Here is a 25246-nt window from a genome sequence, read left to right on the forward strand (position 1 = left end):
GGAGGTGTCGGTGTTCTGGCGATTTACTCGGAAGGCTTCAGTAGAAGCTGCTGGGACTCCCAGCAGCTTCTACTGAAGCCAGTCCCCAACTCCGGGGACTTTGGGCGGCAGTATACGCCGTGAAGTGGTTTGCGGCCTGCCAGTAAACCCAAAGCAGAAGAAGAAGAAGTGACGTCAGCGGCTTCATTTGCCTAATCCACCCTCAGGTTCAAAGAGTTCTCATGAACTAAATTCTCATGAACCTTTGTGGGAAAAGTACTGCGGTGGGAATGCCCCTAATGGTATACTAAAATCCATGTGAAAAAAATTGCTTCTCACTGTTCTCAGGTCAAATATTTATATGTGATTAAAAATGCGATTAATTTCGATTAATTAATTACAAAGCCTCTAATTAATTAGATTAATTTTTTTAATCGAGTCCCGGCCCTAATTTATATACATTTATTTTTGGACGAAAACTTAGCGTGAGGAAAGGCAAGTGTGGCGTGAGTGCGTGAGATATGGGTTAATTGCGTGACTCTCACGCTCAATCATGGATGTATAATAAGAACTGGATACAGCGTGGGAGGCGGGGCCTCATTCATTCCTATGAGAGTTGCTCAATGGCGCATGATGACAAAATGGCCCAACTTTTGAGAGAGCGAAACGTCACAGATTACCCGGCATGCCTGAGAAGTACCCGTATGTGCACTCATAGAGCATGCGCAACCTTAACCACGCCGCCCAAAAGGCTCGTTCACATTAAGCACGTGAATTTGCATACACGTAACAGCACCGCACGTTCATGACAGCATGGTACTGGATTTATATTAACGAGGCGGCAGTTAGAAGCTAGCGGCTAGCTAGTAAATTATGCTAAGTTACACATCAATCGTTATGTACTTTTATATTACGCTGACATCAGGATCTAGTGATATCCAAGCAACAGAGCTTCATTTAGCATGATACTTGTGTGGGTTGTACATGAAACCACTTGGTAATATATAAACATTTATATGTTGAAGCCTGTTATGATCAATTGTGAGTTAAAACTTTATCTAAAAAGTAAAGCTGATGATGGATTACTGTGGTGGAGTTAAAATAACAATAGCCTATTTCTTTTTGAAATGTGATGGAGTAAAAGGATAGTAACTGTGACTATTCATGTTAAGTAGCCCACAAGTAACTAAAACAATTGCAAGTGCAATAAGAAGCTACAGGAACGTTAATCTACGTCGGTAATATTAACTTTATTTAATACAACATTTACGGTACAAGATTTACATCATACAGCCCATGTAGTATAATATTTTACAAATGATGAATTACAGCAAACATGTGCAATATATCCATTATTACAGCTCCGTGGGGTGGCAGTAAGACGATATGGTCCGTTGTTATTGTGCATCCATGGGTAAAGAGAAACTCATGTAGTACTGAACACGTAACTTGAACGTGCCGGGCGGCGCGGTCCCGTGGGTTAGATGCGCGTTCATAATGCAGAGGGAAATAACTCTCAGAATAACGTTATTAGCACATTTTTACAATTTGAGGAACGAATGTTTTTAATAAGGGCTATACAAACGTTCATACTGGGTAGTTTATTTAGTTTAAAAAAAATTATCCAACGAGTGACAGACCACTCTTTCCCAATGTAAGTCAATGGGAAAAAGTGTTTCCGGGCCCAGCAACCTAAAGGAAGTGTAGTACCGCCGTTTGACCAGCACGAATATTCTGATCAGACTCCGGCGCACTTCCTGGGGGCTTGCGCTCAATGCGTGAGTGTTGGCAGCCCTGATCATGGAGGTCCACCGGAAGGGGAGGGACTTCGCCACTCTATGGGTGTTGCTATCTGTTTGTTTTTTTAGCGTGGTTCTACAATCAGAGAGTTACAATGGTCTGTAAATGCAATGATTGAAGAGATATGTGTACACATATAAATCATTAGTCAAAACAGGGCTACATTTGATTGAATTATAAAAGGTATATTTTGCAGATAAACCTATTAACCCCGCCCCCTTTAAAAAAAACCGGCCCTTTTGAACGGCTCTCGCAAAGGAACGGAGCCATAAGCTCCGGCTCCCTTCAAAGAGCCATAATTCCCATCACTAATAGAGTAGATAGAATGATCAAGGCTTCTTATCTGTTATCCCCTAATGCTGCAGCTCTAACGCTGAGACCCGGGCATCTGAGCAGTTTGATCCGGCCCTTAATAATTGAATTCTCTTCGAAATATATTTTGCGCACATACACTGTGGGTTACGGTTTCGTTATCCACCCGGAAGCACTGCACGCTCCCGCGCTCGCCTCTCTGCCGCCTTCTTCTGGAACACAGCAGGAGTTTCACTTCTGGCTGCATACGGGCAACAACCTATTAACCGTTCACGGATAATTGATTCGGATTAAGAAAGCGCCGAAGTGTATTCTCGCTACCGTAAACGCAGCACGAGAGGCGCGTGCACAGACCGCAGTGACACATCAGTGGTCGCGTACTGCTGTGTGTCTGTCGTCGGGCTCCGGAGCTTCTGCTACAATGACGGAATACTTCAGCCTGGCGGACAGTGATGTTATCGGCTTCGACCTGGACCACACGCTGTGCCGCTACCACCTGAAGGAGACCTCCAGGGTGAGTGATAGCCGGACGGTGGCCGCGAGGCTTCGACCCGCAACACATCTGGATTAAAAATAGCACGTCAATACGCTCTTCGACCTCTTGTCAATTGTGTGTTGCCTGCACGGATACAATGTATGAAAAATGGCTTCAGAGTGTGAGTGAATGGAGGGTGTGCACGGTGATGGAGGCTCCTGATGCTGCAGTCTCTCTGCGGGACTCACAGGTTGGCCGTGATGATCCTCAATGTCTATAAATCCTCTCTGGGGCCTATTAGCAACACAAGCTTCCCATATCACATTGCGTTACTATTATCAGAAGCTCAAATCACCGCAGCCTAAAGCGTGGCTGGATCCTGTGACACAGGGACCGAACCCGAGGGGCTGCTGGACCCCAGCCTGTTCATCCGGCCTGGGTTCATCATGTCTGCTCTCTGCTGTGTGTCACATGTGGGTCTACTAATCCTGGCAGTGCACTTCATACAGAGAACCAGAGAGGGATGCTCAATAACGCTTTCTCTGTTGCACTGATGGGACTTTTAGCTGTAAAGCTGTCCCTATACAAGCAACCAGAGGTGGAAGAAGTCCTTATATACTGTATTTAAGTAAAAAAAGAAGTAACAAATTGTAGGAATACTCTGTTACAGTAAAAGTCCTGCATTCAAAATGTTACTCAAGTAAAAGTATAAAAAAGTATTACTTAAATTACCAAAAGTAAAAGTAGTCGATGCAAATTGGTCCATTTCAGAATAATATATGATATAATAATAATACAATAATAATACATTTAATTGATATAGCGCTTCTCATCTGCCAAGACAAATCTCGAAGCGATGTGTTTTATAATGATTGATCGTTTTTATGTGTTTAAATTACATGTACAGCACTGGCTCGACCAAAATCGTTTTTAAATGTGCTCTACAAATAAAATTTGATTTGATTTGATCATGATCAAGTGTTCTCAAAGCTGGTAAAGGTGCAGCTAGTTTGAATGACTTTGTATACTGCAGGGTAGCTTGTGGATTTACTCCAGGTGGAACTAAAGTCTGATTCAACACTTGATTAGATTTCACATCATTCATCCAGATCTGTGAAGTAACTAAAGGGATTAAATACATGTAGTGGAGGAAAAGTACACCATTTACCTCTGAAATGTAGTGGAGTAGAAGTACACAGTAGCAACACATGCTAACACTCAAAGTAAAGTACATGTCTCTTAACATTGTACTCAAGTACAGTACTAGTACATCTACTTAGTTACTTTTACACTACTGCAGGCAACCATGCACAAGACTTCTCTTTTAACCAAGTGTTATTAAAGACCAATGCGTAATGCATACCAAACCAAAGTGAATGAACAGCCTATCCTGTAATTACTCTCAGCCTTATGGCATTGTTCCCAGTTAAAAACCGTACTCGCCAGCACCTAACAGTGTGCACACAGATAACGTTAGAGAGTATATTTTAAGTTAAGTTACATGTTGAAACGGCTAAAAAAGAAAACAGTGTGAGCACACAAACGTGACTCCTATCAAAGTTTCTTGTGTCTGTTGGATGTCAGAATTGGGAGCTACCATGTTCACCATTCAAATGTTATAAGATGACGATGATAAAGTATGTCAATGCTGTGTTTTACAAATAATGAAACAAAGCATTACTGGTGTCTTATATAGTTGATTGTGAACATTATTGGAAAGTCTTCTCATTACACCTCCAACCAGAGAAACCCTCCTTGCAGAAAGTGTTCCTGGTATTCAGTGACACCTCCTTGTCATTTGCATTAAGACTGTGTTGCTCAGTGTTTGGTGGTGGTGGTCTTATGATGTCCTCTTTGTTTCTGCAGCTGATCTATGAGAGCTTTGCCAGGTATCTGGTGGAGCATAAAGGCTATGACAAGGACCTACTGAACCTCACTCCTGCTACCTGGGACTTCTGGTGAGTCAGCAACTGCAGCAGCTGATGTCTACAGGAAGTACCTGTTGATCTAAAAGGATAGAACTAATACATAAAGTTAAAATAATTGAATTCTATGATTATATTGCAATTCATCACTCAGAAATGTGCCTTACTCTTTGTTTTCTACCACAAGTGTCCATTAATGTGTCCATTGTGAGTGTCTCTGCCAGTCCCACACTATTATAATCCTTCCTCAAATCTAGGAGTGAAATGTTGTTTGCATTATTTTTCTACTACACAATCACCGTCAGACTGGATATGACAGCCTTATCAAAAGTTACATTTAGCTTATGCTACTGATGTACACCCATGATTCAATGATCATATCTACAACAAAAGAAGGCATCTGTTGTACGTCTGTCCGTCCTGGAAGAGGGTTCCCATCTATGTTGCTCTCACCAAGGTTTCAAAAATGTTCCCTGGTAATCGTGGGGTTTTTCTTTTTCTTTTTTGGGAAAGAAAGGGTCCCCTGAAACAAATGTGTAATTTGTGTAATTCAGCTGTATAAATAACATTTGATTGATTGTTATAGAAAGCAACAGACCATATGTGTGACTTCAGTCAAATATAAATAAAATGGACTAAAAGAGTCAGAGTCTCTAGAAAAGGTGATATTAGCATACTCAAGTTTATTTGCATCAAGCCAATCTAGTCTTAGTCATCATAATGGTTTAATCAAGATGTGAGGAGTGTCCTTCAGGCTCTTGGTTACTTTAGAGTAGGCAAAGCAGAATGACTCAGGTAATAAGGGGGTGCAACCAGAGCTACTACAACCCTTTGAATGACAAAGACTAGTATCATATTTAGTATTAATCATGTTCAAACTAATTCTCTAATTACAATCAGTAATACATTCAAAGGTTATTTATACCTTTTTAAATAAATACGTTGTTTAAGGCAAGGCAAGGCCATTTTATTTATACAGCACCTTTCAACACAAGGCATTCAAAGTGCTTTACACAAAGGAAAAACATTAAGAGCATTTAGAAATAGTGCAGCGGAAACACATTATAATGGCATTTAAAAACACTCACTAAAAGCAAAGAGAATAAACCTCAAACAAGCTAATATATACATGAATACAAGTTACAGTGCAGTCTGAGGTATGGATAGTTCTTTAAAAAGAATAGTCTTCAGCCTGGATTTAAAAGTAGTACGATTTGCAGCGGACCTGCAGGTTTCTGGGAGTTTGTTCCAGATATTTGGAGCATATTCTGGGGACAGAAAGTAGGCTCGTCACAGAAGACTTGAGAGATCTGGATGGTTCATCATTTAGCAGGAGATCAGAAATGTATTTTGGGCCTAAACCATTCAAAGCTTTATAAACCAGCAGCAGTATTTTGAAATCAGTTCTTTGACAGACAGGAAGCCAGTGTAAAGACCTCAGCACGGGACTGATCCACTTTCTTAGCGTTAGTGAGGAACCAGTGTAAAGACCTCAGAACTGGACTGATCCACTTTCTTAGTGTTGGTGAGGAACCAGTGTAAAGACCTCAGAACTGGACTGATCCACTTTCTTAGTGTTAGTGAGGAACCAGTGTAAAGACCTCAGAACTGGACTGATCCACTTTCTTAGTGTTAGTGAGGAAGCCAGTGTAAAGACCTCAGCACGGGACTGATCCACTTTCTTAGTGTTAGTGAGGAACCAGTGTAAAGACCTCAGAACTGGACTGATCCACTTTCTTAGTGTTAGTGAGGAACCAGTGTAAAGACCTCAGAACTGGACTGATCCACTTTCTTAGTGTTAGTGAGGAAGCCAGTGTAAAGACCTCAGCACGGGACTGATCCACTTTCTTAGTGTTAGTGAGGAACCAGTGTAAAGACCTCAGCACGGGACTGATCCACTTTCTTAGTGTTAGTGAGGAACCAGTGTAAAGACCTCAGAACTGGACTGATCCACTTTCTTAGTGTTAGTGAGGAACCAGTGTAAAGACCTCAGAACTGGACTGATCCACTTTCTTAGTGTTAGTGAGGAAGCCAGTGTAAAGACCTCAGCACGGGACTGATCCACTTTCTTAGTGTTAGTGAGGAACCAGTGTAAAGACCTCAGCACGGGACTGATCCACTTTCTTAGTGTTAGTGAGGAACCAGTGTAAAGACCTCAGAACTGGACTGATCCACTTTCTTAGTGTTAGTGAGGAAGCCAGTGTAAAGACCTCAGCACGGGACTGATCCACTTTCTTAGTGTTAGTGAGGAACCAGTGTAAAGACCTCAGAACTGGACTGATCCACTTTCTTAGTGTTAGTGAGGAACCAGTGTAAAGACCTCAGAACTGGACTGATCCACTTTCTTAGTGTTAGTGATGAAGCCAGTGTAAAGACCTCAGCACGGGACTGATCCATCTTTCTTAGTGTTAGTGAGGAACCAGTGTAAAGACCTCAGAACTGGACTGATCCACTTTCTTAGTGTTAGTGAGGAACCAGTGTAAAGACCTCAGAACTGGACTGATCCACTTTCTTAGTGTTAGTGAGGAAGCCAGTGTAAAGACCTCAGCACGGGACTGATCCACTTTCTTAGTGTTAGTGAGGAACCAGTGTAAAGACCTCAGCACGGGACTGATCCACTTTCTTAGTGTTAGTGAGGAACCAGTGTAAAGACCTCAGAACTGGACTGATCCACTTTCTTAGTGTTAGTGAGGAAGCCAGTGTAAAGACCTCAGCACGGGACTGATCCACTTTCTTAGTGTTAGTGAGGAACCAGTGTAAAGACCTCAGAACTGGACTGATCCACTTTCTTAGTGTTAGTGAGGAACCAGTGTAAAGACCTCAGAACTGGACTGATCCACTTTCTTAGTGTTAGTGAGGAACCAGTGTAAAGACTTCAGAACTGGACTGATCCACTTTCTTACTGTTAGTGAGGACTCGAGCAGCGGCGTTCTGAATCAGCTGCAGCTTCCTAATAGATTTTTTAGTGAGACCTGTGAAGACACCATTACAGTAGTCCAGTCTACTGAAGATAAAAGCATGGACAAGTTTTTCCAAATCCTGCTGTGACATTAGTCTTTTAGTCCTAGATATGTTCTTAGGGTGACAGTAAGCTGACTTAGTAATTGTTCAGAAACAATTATGCTGTGTGCCATGGTTGTGTCATTATGCCTGATCTGTTTGTCCTCCCTATGTTATTGGGGTCCTGAGCCATCAGGAAGTAGAATGAGTTCAAACAACAACTCCAAAAACATTTATATGGAAGGGATGAGTTCACTTTGATTCAGTGGGTCTAAAACACAGAAGGCCCTATATCACAGATCTGTATTTATTTTGAATTTGTTACAATAGTCTTAACATAGTTTTTTTTTAAATAGCTGTTATAACTCTTAGGGCTCTGTTCTTGGTCCCCTCCTCTTCTCCCTGTACACAAACTCGCTCGGATCAGTCATTAGCCCGCATGGTTTTTCTTACCACTGCTACGCTGACGACACCCAATTAATTCTGTCCTTTCCCCGCTCAGAGACCCAGGTCGTCGCACGCATCTCTGCTTGTCTAGCTGACATCTCTCAGTGGATGTCTGCTCACCACCTCAAGCTCAACCTTGACAAGACTGAGCTGCTCTTCCTCCCGGGAAAAGATTGTCCAACTCTTGACCTGACAATCAACATCGGCACCACAGTTGTTTCCCCGACTCAGACTGCAAGGAATCTGGGTGTGACCCTAGATAACAGCCTGTCCTTCACTGCAAACATTGCTGCTACAACCCGTTGCTGCAGATACACGCTTTACAACATCAGGAAGATACGTCCCCAGCTGACTCAGAAAGCGACTCAGGTTCTGGTCCAGGCTCTCGTCATCTCACGCCTAGACTACTGCAACTCCCTCCTGGCTGGTCTACCTGCATGTGCCATCCGACCTCTGCAGCTCATCCAGAATGCAGCGGCTCGTCTGGTCTTCAACCTTCCTAAATTCTCCCACACCACTCCGCTCCTCCGCTCCCTTCACTGGCTTCCGGTAACTGCTAGAATCCACTTCAAGACACTGGTACTTGCTTACCATGCTGCGAATGGATCTGGCCCTTCCTACATCCAGGACATGGTTAAACCGTACACCCCAGCGCGTGCACTACGCTCTGCATCAGCCAAACGACTCGTTGCGCCCTCGCTGCAAGGGGGACCCAAGTTCCCATCGGCGAAAACACGTGAGTTTGCTGTCCTGGCTCCAAGATGGTGGAATGAGCTCCCCATTGACATCAGGACGGCAGATAGCTTGCACATCTTCCGGCGCAAACTGAAAACTCATCTCTTTCGACTCCACTTCGAGCGTTAGAACTATTAACGAAGCACTTTTATACTAATAAAGGACTGGCTTACCTAAAGCCAGTTGAGTAGCACTTGAAATGTTTGGCTCTATGAAACCTGATGTACTTATATGATTCTGTTTTCTTCAAGGTTGTGTCTTCCTGGTCGAATGTACTTATTGTAAGTCGCTTTGGATAAAAGCGTCAGCTAAATGCAATGTAATGTAATGTAATAACGGTGTTATTTTTATTTTATTTTGTTTTGCTACGTATTATTTCTTGGTTGTCTTTGTATGCACCACATAAACCGAAGCAAATTGACTGAACGCACTCAGGACCTACTCTAAGCTCCAGTGCTTCACAGACGTTTGGCTTGTGACCCTATGAATAAAATGAAGTCTTCTTGTGACCAACCAAGGAGAGAAGTTAAACCAAATAATGTTTTGCTCTTAGATTAATACCTCTGTAGGATCTTAAAGTAAAATAGAGTAAGGTATCTAGTATTTGCAATAAAGAAGAAAACAATTTGATAGTCTAGTGTTACTAGACTCCTGCTGGGACCTTTGTTAAATGTACTTTAAATGATGTGACTGTGGCAGCTCACTAAGCTAATCTTTCTGTTGTCCTGATTGGTCGGCACTGAGTGGTTCATTCTAGGAGCTGAGTATATGGGAAGAGAGAAGTGATTTATAAAGTTTTCTAACATGTTACATTTCTGTTCAGTTTCAAAGGACTCGTGGTGGATCTGGAGGATGGAAACCTTGTGAAGCTAGCTGAAGATGGAACCGTCTTACGGTATGCTTTTAGTGCATGAAATATATTTAATCCGTCAACCAAATCAACAGATATTAGAAAATAGTTATTTTTTGCTTTTTTAGAGCGACACATGGAACCAATGACCTCAGCACGGAAGACATCATTAAACATTATGGTCCTAAGAGGGAGTGGGGACATTTCAACAGCCTCAATACTACCTTCACAAGATCCGGTATGATGTTTGTATCCATCTTTATACCTAATAGTTGTATGCTGTTGGCTTTTAAGGATGTCAGTGTTTGAACTACAGTAGACAGCGGTATACACGGCCACTGTTTGGAGAAACGGGCAGACGAGGGGCTGGAGCAAAACATATTTTACCACCTAAAGAGATTCATCCCTTTTAATGTATGCTTTATTTATTATCTTTTCACTGCTTTATCTTGCTTTCAGACAGCCCTTTTTGTAACGGTCAATGAGGCTAGTAATTTGTGCTCTCTTCAAAACACCAAAGTTAAACAATGCCACAAATCTCTGCTTAAATTCATTATGCTGCTTCCCCTGTCCACAGCAGGACATTGCTTTGCTCACTCCCTGTAGTCCTGTCTGTTTCTTTAAAGTGGGCTGACCGCCATCTACTCTAGGTTATACATTGACTATGAAAAAGTACCAAAAAGCTTCTTAAAGCTTCTGAATTTCCCTTTTCTTCACATCACCTGTCACTAGATTTCATAGACTTTTTCTTTGGTCTTTGCAGCAAAATACTATTTCTATGACAACTACTTTGACCTGCCAGGGGCTCTCCTCTGCGGAAGAGTTGTGGACATGTTGCATAAGGTAATATCTCATAATTTATGGTTTCAAATGAATGGTTGAGATTTTCATGTGGAAAAACAATTAAATTGTTAATTCATGTTTTTGTGAACAGCGAGGAAACGAGGTGAATTCCGACTTTTGGAAAGACATGGTTGCTGCCATCGACCACAATTATAAAACATCTGCCTTCAAAGGTATGCCTTTTATGCCAAACATCAGAAAATATCATTTGTTGCCTATTTCTAATGGTTTAAAAAGGACCCATACTGTAAATAAGAAAAAACAATTTACACAATACTTTCTTTTTCAAACTAGAAGTTTTATTCTGTGTTTTGGTCAACAAGTGGTACATAATTTAACACATCCAATGGGACATTATTGTTTTGAAAAAAAATGCAGTTTGAGATTCTCATGCTGTGTTGGTTTACTGGTCACAGTGCTTGTGAGAATGTGCTGATCTCGAATAACATTTAGTACAACAGTTTTGCATATTCTCGTATTTGTATATTACAGAAGAAGTCTTAAATATCAGACATTAATAAAAACAAATACAAATAAAAGACGTGCTGTAAATTTTACAGGCAGTTGTAAAGCAACACTTAACATATCTTCCAATATTGTTTCATGTTTCTAAAAATGGCAAAGGCACACACATGGTTAACTTGGGAAAAAGGATAATTTTTAACCATCCTTTTTAAAGATTTTACTCCAGGTCTTTCAATTGATAAATTCTTTGGCAAATTAAAGTTTTTTTTTGTAAAGTTCTTTATGAGGCAGTGAAACTTGAAAATTAGCACCATATATATTTTTTAAAACTACATTTGTGATTTTATATACTGATCTGTTGCTCTGAGTTGTTAATGTTTTGAAAGGTTTTGAGATTTATTTGAATTTCTGAAATCACGTAGAGGCAATCAAGAACCCAGAGAAAGAGCAGTGAACATTATCCGCTGCAAATATGCCATTACTCTCCTCATCAGGGACCTGAACATAGACTCTGTCACCACCATGCAGCATGAGAACAGTACTGCCTGACATCTGATCCAGGAAACCTTTGTTGTACTCATCATAGCTGAAAATAACTGGCTCCTCGTTTTTGTAGAGGGCCACCAATGCATTAGCACCATTGACATGCATATGATAGCTGAAATAGTAGAGGCCGGGGACCTGGCAGGTAAACACACCACTGTGCTGGTCATAATGGTTCTCCCCATTGTAAACAATCTGGTCGAACTGAATAGGGGTTGCAGCTGGGGGGTAGGCTCTGGTCAGCACAGCACTGAAAGCGGACATTGGGGCCTTCATCATCTCATGGGACATCACAACCTCTTGGGACTTGATTGGCATGCTCTTCTCATGGTGGTACATCATCTCTCCTGGTGGGCCAGGTGGACCAGGAGGACCACCAGGGCCTGGATGACCATCTTGACCTCTGGCACCTGGAATTCCAGATGGACCCTGAGGACCAGACATTCCCTTAGCTGTCATGCCAGCTGGGCCAGGTGGGCCTGGAAGGCCAGGATTACCCTTAAGTCCAGGAAGACCTGATGGACCGCTGGGCCCAACTGGTCCATTGGATCCTGGTCTTCCATTATCACCACTTTTTCCTGGTCCTCCTGCAGGTCCTGTGTGTCCTTTTGGTCCTGGGGCAGCATTTGAGCCTGGGACTCCTGGTGCACCTCCATGGCCCTGTGCACCCTTTGGACCCTGAAGTCCATTATGCCCTGGAAGTCCTGCAGGACCTACTGCACCTGAGGAACCTAGTTTACCAGTGAAACCCTGAGCTCCCTGTTCACCCTTGGTTCCTCTTGGGCCTGGTGCGCCAACCATACCAATGTCGCCCTTAGGCCCTGCTGGGCCTCCCTCACCCTGTAATCCTCTTGAACCTTGTGGACCAGCTGGGCTCATTTGACCAGGAGCACCTGGCTGACCAGTAAAACCAGTTGGGCCTGGCTCTCCTTTCTGTCCAGTGGTTCCGGATGTACCGGGGGATCCTCTGCTACCTGGTATTCCAGATTCTCCCGTTTTGCCAACACCTGGCATGCCAGGGGATCCTGGCTGACTGGCTGGACCCTGTGGACCTTTAGCACCCATAGGTCCATGCGTACCTGGGGTACCATTCTGGCCTGATTTCCCTGGTGCTCCAATACCTGGAGCCCCAGTATGACCCTTAGGTCCTTGCATACCCATTGGCCCAGAAGTGCCATCTCTTCCAGGTGTGCCACTCTTGCCAGGTTCTCCAGGATAGCCAGTGGCACCAGGTTTACCAACTCCAGATTTGCCAGGCATTCCAGATGGTCCCATTGGTCCAACCATGCCTGATGGTCCTTGAACCCCAGGAACTCCAATGCCTCTCTCTCCTTTGTTGCCAGGAAGACCAGGAATACCAGGATGTCCCTTTAAACCAGACTCTCCTCTATGTCCCATTGCCCCAGGCATGCCACCTTGTCCAGGTTTTCCAGAAGAAGAAATTCCAGCAGGTCCAGGTGTTCCATGTGGACCAGGTGAACCTCTGGCACCCATTGGTCCAGTTTGGCCAGGTTCACCTTTATGACTGGGAATGCCAGGGGTACCTGGTTTTCCAGAGCCCCCTGGGGCACCAGGTTTACCTGGTTGAGAGTAGCCTTTGGGTCCAGGAGGTCCTGCTGGGCCTTGTGGTCCTGTATATCCTGTACCACTCATCCCAGAAGGTCCAGGTGGTCCCATTGGTCCTGGCTCACCTGGAGGCCCTGAAGGACCTGGCTGGCCTTCAACGGCTAGGGAATACATAAACAAAATATTTTACGTCATTATTTATTCACACATCCTGATGTCCCTGTTTTTTTCCTCTTTTGGTTGAATGTTTATAACTAGGTTTAGAATGTTGTCTCAATCATGTCCTTTAATGTAAAAAGGATTCTTTACAGTATTCCACATTGTTGTCAGTGAACACGAGTGTGTTTGATCAAGAAGTGCTTGAAGAACCTTCTGCCTTTACTTGTATTAGATAAGATGCCATCTTGGTAGTTGAATAACCCTAGGTTTGGTACTCTACTCCAGTGCTTCTCAAACTTTTTTCAGTAATGTACCCCCTTTGAAACATTTTCTCAGCCAAGTACCCCCTGACCGACCCCGAACATTTTTGATCGAAAAAGCCTATACAAATAATTCCAATATAGTGATGTTCCCTCAGTGTGTGATGTATTACCTCCTTCATGCATGCATTACAACAAACTAAGGATATTTTCATTTTATGCATGAAAATAATAATAACAAAACGACAACAAATTTAAACTGATTTTTCAACTGAAGTAATATCTGTTTAACAAACCAATGAACACAATTATATATTATGCAAAACTATAAAATACAATACACAAATTTGACATGTTTATATGAGGACCCCATTGGTGGTTCTAGGAATATTTTATATACAATTGTGTTTTCTATTTAACTTATTGTACTAAGATTATTTTTGTAATCATGCATGGTATTTTTTTGATTAACTTTTTTGATTTATTTTTTAAATCTCATGTACCCCCTGCAGTACCCCAACGTACCCCTAGGGGTCCGCGTACCCCCATTTGAGAATCACTGCTCTTGTCCATAAGACACTACTCTTTAACCTGTTAAGCCCCAAGGTCCCCGCCGGCCGGTACCCTTGTTTTTTTTTTTTCACGACACTGTGTCTCAGGGGATCTTAATATTTAAGAACCTATTAATGTGTTATACCAGATTAACGAGAACAATCTCAGCTAACTGACGATACAAACCATTTTTACCAAAACAAAACACAAGTCTCATAAGAAGCATCTAAATGACCCCTGAGCGAAAAATGCTAACCTATTACTGCACCGATAATCACTCCTAGCTCCCTTATTACTTATCTTAGGTGCACATCCAACACATCGTTTATGATCGCAAGGAAACACAGAATCTAACGGTGCCCACCTCAACACTGAAAGATACAAACTCGCGACGTTTTCAACAAAAATGTACATCAAAACAAGTGGCGCTAGGTAGCCCACAACGCTAACATGGCTTACCTTCGTCTTTGTCTGGTGTAAACTGGTCTTCAATGGCATTAAAACGATAAAAAACGATGGTGGAGTTAATCCATAGGTTAATCCAATGTGACTGCGTCCCCTTTGAAATGTTCTGATAATCCATAAGCAATAAAACAGCTTTTCCGTTGCTTGATATCAGAGCAGCGATATTTCTCCCCTCTCCCCTCCCCGCAAGCTAGAATGCGCAGAGAGGCCACCATTTTTTTTTAACATGAGTGTGTGCGGGACGATTTCCCTTGGATTCTATTGACTCTAACGGTCAGAAAGAGATGTCACATGTCAAAATCGAACAAGGGGGGCCAGAGATAAGGAAAATCCACCCAAATGGCCCCAGAAGAGTTTTTTGTGCTAAATCTGTCTAAAAAGGTCAAATATCACTTGTTTTGCATCAATCTTGATACAGGGTACTTATTATATGTTGTACTTTGGATTCCTAAAGCTTTTAGTCTACTAACCCATCATTCAAGGTTAGTTTTCACTATAAGTAAAAAATATTTTTTGGACGGACACTATAATTTACAGTTTTTGACTATGTTCAATCTGAATTTTCTTTAATAAAAAACATCTATATTGATTCTGACTTTTTTTACATCCAACTCACAGGTTTATCATTACTTTAAGAAAAAAGATTATTAATTTAACCCTTTTAGAAGGGAAGATATGGTCATTTGTTCTGGGAATGTCATTTTCGAGCCTGAAACCTGAAAAAAAGGCTTGGGGCCTAACAGGTTAATATAGTAAGACAGGTTGTGGGGACAGCGCTCCTTTTTCTCATGAGAGTCTTCACAACACCACTGGTTCTGTGGGGATGCTCTTACCAAGCTTATGTTTGCTGGCAACACACCAGCTCCTGTGCATTTCAGTTGCATTTGCCCTCACTTTACTGCACCCCTCAATTTCCTACACTACCCATGGCCTTGAACACATAGCTAGTGGTCTGCAAGTTGTCACCATCCGCCTGATGCATTTAGTGTAGTGTTTATGGTGAAGGTCAAATGAGTGCATGTATAAACACCAACTTGGAGTGTCAGTTTGTTTTACTCGAGAATAAGTCAACATAACCCTACCCTATAAAACCAATATATGGCAGAAAATACATAGTTTTTCCTTATTTGACTCAACAAGGGGACAGCCAGATTGGGAATAAGCCCCTTGTTGTTTTCTCTCCTAATTCTTTGTCAGGATTTCATTCGATTTGTGAGGAACTGTACAATTTTACGAATTTACGATTCGTAAATGTTGCCATTTGACTTACTGTACTCGTTAGCTTAAATCTAATTTACATGGGACAAATCTGCCATTAAATGTCTGTTCAATTTCAGTTTGAAGTCAATCTTATGTCCTACATAAACTCTCCTACACCCCGACTCTAACTTAAAAACAGCATGAACTATGCAAAGCAAAGACCTTTGATAATAAGCTATCAGACTACATTCCTTTCTATGCCATAATTGTGGATGCATCACTACCAACTTATGATTATTACTCTCAAACCTATGGTGTTGGCCTCTCTTTGAAATGGGGTTTTGAGAAAACAATGCTTTTACAGGTCTGTGATTTTCAAACCACATAAAACTGTGCCTGAAACCCCATACGGGTATTTGTGCCAGAAGTGGACTTGTTAGCAGCCAAAATTACCACACACTGGCCACACTATCTGAATCTGTTCTCTAAAGCACTGCTATGCTTATGTTCAGAGCATTACGTATTATGCTTCATTTACCTGTCTTAAATAAGCTCCCCTTTATTCGGTGAAGCTCCTGTAAACTGACCGTGTTTTGTTAGATTTACTGTTTGATCTTGCGAAAGTGTTTCTCTGCGGTCTGTGTTTCTTTTTCTTTGTAATTACGTGGCGTGAATTTAATAACACAAAGCATTTTGCCAGGGTGTGCCTGCAACGTGGTGACAGCATCTGTTTGTGCGCTTTGTCAAATGTGGGCTCTTATTGTTGACTTTCTATTCTATTTTCATTTTCACAGTCAAACCACATCACAACCTCTGTCAAAACCTCTGGAATAAAGGTGAAGGGGTCAAACACATCATTTGAATCATTAGTTGTGATCTAAAATACAGTGTATACACTATCTTGGTAGTTGATGACACATGCAGATGCAGTCATTAGTGATACAGGGCACAAGTGCCCCTTTACAGCTGTACCCCACCTCACAGCTTGATACAGTTAGAATCATTTACAGCAGTTCAGCCAGTTCAACCACAGCCTTCTGCTCTCAGCCAATCAGAGGGGGGGCTGGACCTTGCTGGGTGTGCACCTTGATGACATTTAATAGAGTTTTAGAAGCCTCATTACCTGATGTGTGTGAGCCAACAGTTTGCCAGGCTGCACAAGAGAAGAGTCAGAGTTTGGGGGATAATGATGTTTAGGGAAATGAGTAGAAGCTGCACTCGGTTAAGAAATGTGTCTTATTGATCAGGTTCTGATGCAGTACGATGCGTTCACATGGCTACCCTGATTTTCAGATCAGTGGGTTAAGGTATTACCCTAATTGGATTTGCCAGTGGATCACAGTGCCTCCTGAGTTCATTCACAGAGGAATGTTGTATTTTCAAAACTCTCAAACACTCAAAATTCTGTTATATGAAATTGTAGGCTGTACCTGTCATATGTGTCATATGTGGTGCTGATAGAGTTTCTGCTGAGTTTATTTGTTATGCTTATCATAAGTAGATTATGTTCCTGCTTTATTCACTGAGTTAAATTAACCTTCCGTATTTGCAAACATTTCAGATCAGATACCAGATCTCCTTAACACTAAATCTTCATGATTGCTGATATAATAAAAGGTTTTAACAACCCTGGTGGGAAAAGACATGAGTGACTCACCGTGACTCTTGACGGGATAGGGGCCCTTGTTCACTTTTGGCACATGGTAGTACCTATCAGAGGTCGCCTCAGCCAAAGCTAGGAGGACGAGAAGAACGCTCGTCACCCTCAGGTCCATCTTGGGAAGCTCAACCTGCAAAGACAGAATTCGATAATGAGAAGAAGCATTGTTGCTCGCTTTGTGTTTAATGTCAAACAGCAACCAGGTCACCATGTAATATAACCTCAGTGTCTCTGCACCTGCTCCTCTGCACACTGACACTCTGACACTGCAGTGCAGTGGTCATCTAACAGGATGGGGAGGTAGCTGCACATATGTATCACAAGCTTTCATTTCTAAATGTATCCAGATCTTTTTACTCTATCAGTTTTAGGCGGCTGAAGTGAGCAGTCTTTGTGGAAAGCTTCCATTTGTAACACTTCTGAATAAGGATTTTCTTTTGTGAAACTTATTGCATCACAAACACAAAATGTCTCCAAGGGAAACCCAGCCATAGCACAGAGCTGATTACAGCAGCAGTGGCCCTCTATAGTGAGAGCCAGGCTGCAGTTGGGAGTCCCCCATGCACTGAGTACAAATCACCAAAAAACACCTTACCGGGTAGGCTAATGCTCCAGAGAAACAGCGGGGGGGTCTGGAAACTGCTGTCCCGGCACTGCGCTGTTATATCCTTAGCTGTGGAGTCGTCTGTCTGAGCGGCAGCTGCTTCTCCCCTCAGCAGCAGGCTCTACGTATTTATACTGAGCGGCTCTGCAGCATCAGGGATGATGTTCCTCACGTGGAGGGCCCTCCCTGCTCTGATGTCATCTTTAATGACGGGTGCCATGTCTGAGAGGGAGGACCGTCACCCTGAAGTGACAGGCCTCTCTCTCCTCCCCGTCTCCCCCTCTCAGTCTGTACGGTGCAACAATAAGGGATTCCTCTCAAATTCACTTTTTATAATTGACTTGCTTCCTTTACTTGGTTTAGTGATCAGCATTTAAATGTGTGCCACGCCGAGGTTCAGATCTTGAATTTAACATCGTTCATTCATTCATACATACACATTATTCAGAGTTTGCACTTTATGACGGATGAGTCAGGAGTGTTAGGGTCCTTTTTTAGCATGGGTGTGCAAACTGTTCATAGCTAAAAACATCATTGTATTGACCAAGTCCTTGTGACAGGGTGTTTTTCTGGAAAAGGTAAAGACTGTCGGTCGGACAATATTTACCCCCAGTCTGAAGACTCTGGGGAGGATGTGGTAGACTGTGTGTAACAAGCTTTTCCTGTTCTTTTTTATTCAATCGAAAATGACTTCCAGTCATTAATGCATGCTGGAAAGAAGTGGGATCCCTTTTCTTTTTAAATGTCTTGGTTTGACAGTCACTCCTCACTCATTGAGATGCATTAAGCTCACCACCGGCTGGGTTTGTGTTCCAATCTAATGTTCACACAGTGAAGCCTGTCATGATGCTGGCAGGTTTTGTCTGTTTATCCTCTATGATTTTTACAAACCGGTGTGTGGTGTGGTGTGCTGCCGGGCTCCACAGTGCAGCCTACAGACAGCAGGGGGCAGTAGAGAGGTGTTCTGAGCGGCCCCATCCTCTGAGGAGCAGCAGAGGAACCTGGAACAGGCTTTTGTTGTACCTGATGTGTGCACACTGCATACATGGCATCCTCTGATCAGGGGAATTCATAGTGATTATACACTAAGGCAGTAGATCAAGCTGCAATGTCAAATGTAATGTATTAACAGAGGCAGTATGCAGATTCTTTACTTTAGTACAAATACTATGGTCTTAAAATTATCTGAATACCTGAATTGAAAATGTTACTTTACTAGAATATAATGAGCAAAATATACTTCAAGTATCAAAAGTACAAGTTCTCAGTATGCATAATGGCTATTTTCACATTATTATTATTATAGATTATATTATCCGGTTTTTACAACTAATACATGTCCACAATTACATGGACCATTTAAATGCTGTAGATTGTCAATATGGGGATTTACTGTGTAAAATACTACTTAGTACAGTACTGCATCTTGATCATATTTTATGTGTTTTTACATGTAAAAAGTAACTATGAGTGAAATTTGCCTCTAAAAGTGGAGTAGAAGTATATGTAGCATTAAATACAATTAAATTACTTAAGCAGTATATTGTTACTTTATGCCTTATTTTAATAAACACATAGTACTTTGATGGATGTACCAATTGAAGGTTGGTTTGTTGTCTAAATTCAGGATGAACAAAAGAAGAGAAGCATCAAAGTTACCCCGTTGAGTCGGTTCTGTTTACACTCAGTGCTTCTCACCAAAATGCAGTGTGTGTCATCGAGGCATGACAGTGTGTCAACGTTTTTCCTTCTCATAAAACATTGGCAGAGAGGATGTTTTGAAGAATTTGGAGCCTGTATTGGTAACTTCCTCGGTTCTCTGCCGGCAGCCTTCCTCCTCCTCGCCTCCGTTTGCACGTCCTTTCCAAAACCAACTCTCACTTAGGGGAAGAGCATCAAACTGTTGACAAGACTGTGTTTCGCTTCACACACATGTGCAAACAAGGCCCTAGCTAGCAGCAACTCAGCATAGCTTGGGTTGAAGACTAAAAAACAGCTACTGAGAGACTTGCTGGGATCTCTGCTTGTTGCCTGGCAACAGAGCACACATCTCTGTTTAGTAGAAACTTCATATCACAATAAGCTGTTTATATCTTTCTGCACATGTACTGTTTTCAATGTTCATCCTCAAAAATAGGGACAAATATGTGAAGTATGGGCCATTCAGTTACAGCTACTCTTGGATAGTGAAAAGGAATGTGACAGATGGGCTGCGATATCCACACTCAGTCACATGCTGTATATCTCCAGCTCAAACACTGGGAAACCTGTTTGATAAGTAAAACACTATTCTACCTATAGAATGAGAATTTTCGAATACAGGTCGTCTGTTTTTAAATATGATTAATTCACACGAAGAGGAGATAAAGCAACATAATAAGAAACATTATTAAAGCATTGAAATGTTAAAGTAATCAAGTCAGGGAATGTGAGATATAATCTTGTTAACTACTAGACAGGATCATTTAACATGGTGATCCTTATGTTCAAACCGCTGTGTAAGATATCTTTGGGCTTAGTGAAGTCTTTCTTTCCTGACTCCATATTATTTAAACTGCCAACATCAGCGACCGCAGGTGAGCGCTCCCTGAGCCACGGGCATCTTTGGTGAACTCCTAGAATAAATGAAAGAGTAGTGTGGGGGTGGAGTCGACATTTAACGAGTTTCTTGGCTCCAGATATGCCACTGCATCTCATCATGAAAGTGGCTGTGACCACAGCGAGGCAGGGCTGCTTTTTTATTTCATTGGGATCTTTTTTTTGTTTTTGGTGTGTCAGAATGAATGCCTCCCGATCTAAATCTGGCCACTGTGAGGTTTTAATGTAAACGACTCCTTAGATTTGAAAGGTCTCTGGGTTAGCTCGCTGTCTATTGTGCATAAACATGTAATTATGAGGGGCGATGTTTTGTATGGACAGCAGGAGAGCACGATAAGGAGCTCTCCTCTCACAGCAGGCTGGCTGGGTGGTATTTCTGGGAAGGGTCTGTAACCATTGTTTTGCCCCTCCAAACAGTGCTGCACTCCACACGTGACTTAATGCTTCTCTGGTGGCTTTAATTACCTCTGCTGAGGACAGGGCTTGCCCCCAACATGCACAGCTCTGTTTTCCACATTAGCCTGAAACCAGTCACATCTGTGTGTCTGAATGAATCGGCTGAATGTGTTTTGCCCCCTGTTCCTCCTTGAAGAGAAGATCAAATGTGAACTATTATTTTCTGGTTTACACAATGTTACATAATGTTGTAATATTGGTTCTTTGTGGTGGGACTGGTTTGATGTTTGACTTATGATATGTAGGTGCTATACTGAGACCACAATGATACCGTCTTCAATGTCTCCCTTTGAGAATGATTTCATTATCTAATAAAATAGGCTAACTTTGCAATTGCTACATCCAGATGCCAAAGGATTATGAGACTTCAAATAATGCGACAGTAATTTATCAGGACTTTGTTCCTTCTTTCAACAGAAACGCCATGAGAAAATAAACCCCTTTTTAGGTTTACTCATGTGAATAATATCTGCCCCTTTAGCTGCTAAATGTCACTATATATTCACCAGCTAATCGCTATCTACGTCTGCAAAATAATGAGCTTAAAGATGCTAAAAGTCACATTTAGAGCGGAGGTGAACTAAAGAGAAATGAATGGTAATTAGAGCAACACTTTTCACATAGACATGTACTAAGCAGGACAGATCAGAGTGTCTAAATCAGCTCAAATATGTCTTTTTCATTTTTGCACAGCAACTACTATAAGCTAATATCAGAGGCTAATATTGTCCTGGCTAATTTATTAGTAGATTTGTAAAGAAAATCAATATTACAAGAACCTTAAATAATACAAAAATGAAATTAATTTAGATGACCAAAAATGAGTTGAGGTTTCCATGTGAAAAGTAACTCAAAATATAGGAATACAAAATTGTTATTCCTTTAAAGCATTTGGTTTAAAAATCACAGTTTTATTTCTGGCTGAGAAGTATAATATACATATTTGTACGTGTATTTGTATTGCCTTGCTTTTGCTGGTTCTGACTGTTGACTGTTTTTGGTGCCAGCGTCTTGAGGATGCTGTGGGGCCTGAGAAAACGGACTGAGTAATTGAAGGTTGATGACTAGGCATGCCTGCACGAAAGAGTGGAAAGCAGGAGCTAAAGATAGAGTGTTGGAGCTGGGAAGTGAGGGTGGTTAAGATTTAAAGTTTTAATATCCAAACGCCACTAAGAGGCACTTGGAGCTTTATGAATGGAAGGACTGAAGCCGAACCTCCTGGCTGAGTGTTGGCTACAATTACAGACCAAAAGAAAATATCATGGTTGGAAGTTTGACCAACCTGAGGCTAACTGTAATTCAGAATAGCAATCAAAGGCCTTCACTGCATCCTTCTGGATTTTCTTTTCTTCCCTTCAGACAAAGTTTTGCCCAAGTCTTTATGGAATTATAGAATATTGGTTTCATGAGAAGGAGGAATTAAAGCCAGAGACGTAAAATATTGCGGTTATGAAATCAGGCTTTGCTCTCATTTTAGGATTTATTTATATGTGCAGGTAATGGTTTGCTTTAAATCCAGTTATCTTAATCAAAACTGAGTAAGTGCTATAATGAGCAGTACTTTTCACTTTTCTGTTCCTCCCTCAGCAGCTCATAGTCAGCAGCTTCTACAGGCGTAGATGTTGCAATCTGTCTGGCAGCTGAGATCTCTACGGAAATCATGGTCTTTGAATACGTACAGAAATATTACACTCATATTCGTTCATTACCGGGATTGTGGCAACCAAAAACTCACAAAATACATCAGATGAGTCAAAAATACAATTGATAGCATTAATAAATTACATTTATTAAAATGATAAAAATCTGTTAATTATCTATAGATTTGTTTTGGTCGTAACATGAACAATGAAATGCTTGTGTGTGAAATCGTGCAAGCAGATGTTTGAGGTCCTTGCAATGATAACCTAATTGAGTCTAATGCCTTTCTAAATTAGTTTAGTTTCCCCTGATTTCATTATATTACCTTGAATAAATGGTACAAAGACCTGCTTCTAATAAAAGTGAAGAGGTTCTGGTTAGCAGCAACAAAATATGGCCAAGCTTAAGGCAGGGCTCACAGGTTTTTGGGCTGTAAACCTGGAGGAGAGTCGAGGTGAGTTGAGTATAGCCGTACCAAGCCTATGTTACTGTGTAAGCCAGTAGTCACCAACCAGTCGATCGCGATTGACCGGTCGAAAAAAAGTAACAAAAGATTAAAAAAATATGTTTTTTTTTAAATAAAGTTTTTAGATGTAAGCCTATCATCCACCACCCCGTTAGCAGGTGCCACTTGATCAACGTATATTTGAGACATTCCTTGTCGCTCCCAAAAATAATAGACTGACTTCAAGTGATGCTGCATATTTTTGAACTCACTGCACTTATGGTAGATACGGACTACAACAAAATGAACATATTTTACCGTGATTTAATTGTAATACACGTTTCAAAATGATGCCGGAATGACTACATACTGATACCGGTTGGTAAAAACCATGCTTTAATGCTTTGACAAGTTTGCAGACAGACGGCAGGCGAAAAACCTTTTAAAATATGTGTTTTCTGAATGGAGATCAGGCTAAGCTAACGTTGTAGCTGCTCCGTCCGGACTCACAACAACATGATACAGACACAGATACAACAGCGACTGAATTCGCCATGACACAGACAGTCTGTGGTTTGTTCATGTTTAACTTTTGTCCAGTTTCTGAACAGATATGAGGAGCTGTGAGCTCTGAGCAGAGGTCGCGTTAACCGAATATTTTCCGTCTATGACAGATTTTTTTTAACAATGACGGAAAAATATGAAAGCAGTCCGTCACTTTGACAGATTAGAACTCGGAACAGCGCCAAAGTTTCCCCGCAGCATGGCTCCGGTGTCATGCCGTGTTATGCATGCCCGCCAAAAAGTAAATGATACCGTTTCCAAACCTAACTTTGCCGTACAAATCATTGAAATGTCTGCAAGTTTTTGCTTTACGCTGTACGCACTCCCGCGAGGTGCAGTGGGCATGCATAACACAGCGCTAACAGTTCACGCCCCCCCCGTTGACAGTTCACGAAACAGTTCCCCCCCTCGTCAGAGTTGTGTAAAGGCCGACGGGTAATACTGGATTTTGACGGAGATTTTACGATCCTGCCTTTTACTGTCAAAGGTTTATGCCACTGGAAACACGCATTACAGACTGATAAAGGACTGCTAAGACATGCCGCATCAAAAGAACACATTTCATGTGAGAGTTTGTGGAGAGAGAGACAGATACGCGAGGAAACAAATAAGGAAATTAGTACTTTGGTGCAGATCAGCTGGCACGGAACCGTTATTACGTGTCGTTGATATTATAGCTTTTTTAGCTGTCAACCAACTCCCTCTCAGAGGTGACTCGATTCACTCCACAGCATGTCCGAGTCAGGCAGTGGGCTCTTCCTATCGCTGTTTGAGTACGCTGCACAAAGATGCAGAGTTGGCCAAAATAATGTTCTAAGTTAGCTCGGTTGAGTGAAAGGATGCACCTGCAGTGCATAGGAAAATAAACCATGCCCAAGGCAGTTTAAACAGTTCATCATCTCCGTCTCTATTTCTCTCCGAGTGCAACGATGAGGAAGCTGCCATCCTTAACCAGTGTGCCTTGCTCGTGATTTACCAGTGTTTGTGCTGCCACGCACACAATGTTTCAAAAGTGGTTTCTACACTGAACAAAAATATAAACGCAACACTTTTGTTTTTGCTCCCATTTTTCATGAGATGAACTCAAAGATCTAAAACATTTTCTATATACACAAAATAACCATTTCTCTCAAATATTGTTCACAAACCTGAACAAATCTGTGATAGTGAGCACTTCTCCTTTGCCGAGATAATCCATCCCACCTCACAGGTGTGCCATATCAAGATGCTGATTAGACAGCATGATTATTGCACAGGTGTGCCTTAGGCTGGCCACAATAAAAGGCCACTCTGAAACGTGCAGTTTTGCTTTATTGGGGGGGTATGGGGGGGGTCCAAAAACCAGTCAGTATCTGGTGTGAGGGGTAGGGTTAGGGTTAGGGTTAGGGTAATGTTGTGAATCGAGTGGCCTGTGTTCGTCGTCCATAACATACGCCTGCCCATACCATAACCCCACCACCACCATGGGCCACTCGATTCACAACAGTACCCTACCCCTAACCCTAATCCTACCCCTCACACCAGATACTGACTGGTTTTCGGACCCACCCAGACCCCCCCAATAAAGCAAAAATGCACGTTTCAGAGTGGCCTTTTATTGTGGCCAGCCTAAGGCACACCTGTGCAATAATCATGCTGTCTAATCAGCATCTTGATATGCCACACCTGTGAGGTGGGATGGATTATCTCGGCAAAGGAGAAG

The 25246-nt window shown here is 41.9% G+C and overlaps 2 protein-coding genes across 3 annotated transcripts in view; one reads left to right on the top strand and one right to left on the bottom strand.

Annotated features, from left to right (window-relative positions):
- The first annotated feature begins 2001 nt into the window (after window positions 1-2001).
- nt5dc1 (5'-nucleotidase domain containing 1) overlaps window positions 2002-25246 on the top strand; it is a 113259-nt gene continuing 90014 nt past the window's right edge. For both annotated transcript variants that reach the window (XM_034204535.1, XM_034204536.1), the window contains exons 1-6: window positions 2002-2605; window positions 4433-4524; window positions 9497-9568; window positions 9652-9761; window positions 10287-10366; window positions 10458-10539. In XM_034204535.1, coding sequence (XP_034060426.1) covers window positions 2513-2605; window positions 4433-4524; window positions 9497-9568; window positions 9652-9761; window positions 10287-10366; window positions 10458-10539 — 529 coding nt within the window. In that variant the 5' untranslated portion in view covers window positions 2002-2512. The remainder of the gene's footprint in view (window positions 2606-4432; window positions 4525-9496; window positions 9569-9651; window positions 9762-10286; window positions 10367-10457; window positions 10540-25246) is intronic.
- Window positions 10644-17957, bottom strand: col10a1b (collagen, type X, alpha 1b). The gene is made up of 3 exons (XM_034204534.1): window positions 17832-17957; window positions 17234-17366; window positions 10644-13101 (listed from the first exon to the last, which is right to left on the bottom strand). Exons 2-3 carry the CDS (start codon window positions 17349-17351, stop codon window positions 11246-11248), a joined length of 1974 nt encoding a protein of 657 aa, XP_034060425.1. The 5' UTR covers window positions 17352-17366; window positions 17832-17957; the 3' UTR covers window positions 10644-11245.

Source organism: Gymnodraco acuticeps, unplaced genomic scaffold, assembly GCF_902827175.1.
Source record: "Gymnodraco acuticeps unplaced genomic scaffold, fGymAcu1.1, whole genome shotgun sequence".
Classification (NCBI taxonomy): domain Eukaryota; kingdom Metazoa; phylum Chordata; class Actinopteri; order Perciformes; family Bathydraconidae; genus Gymnodraco; species Gymnodraco acuticeps.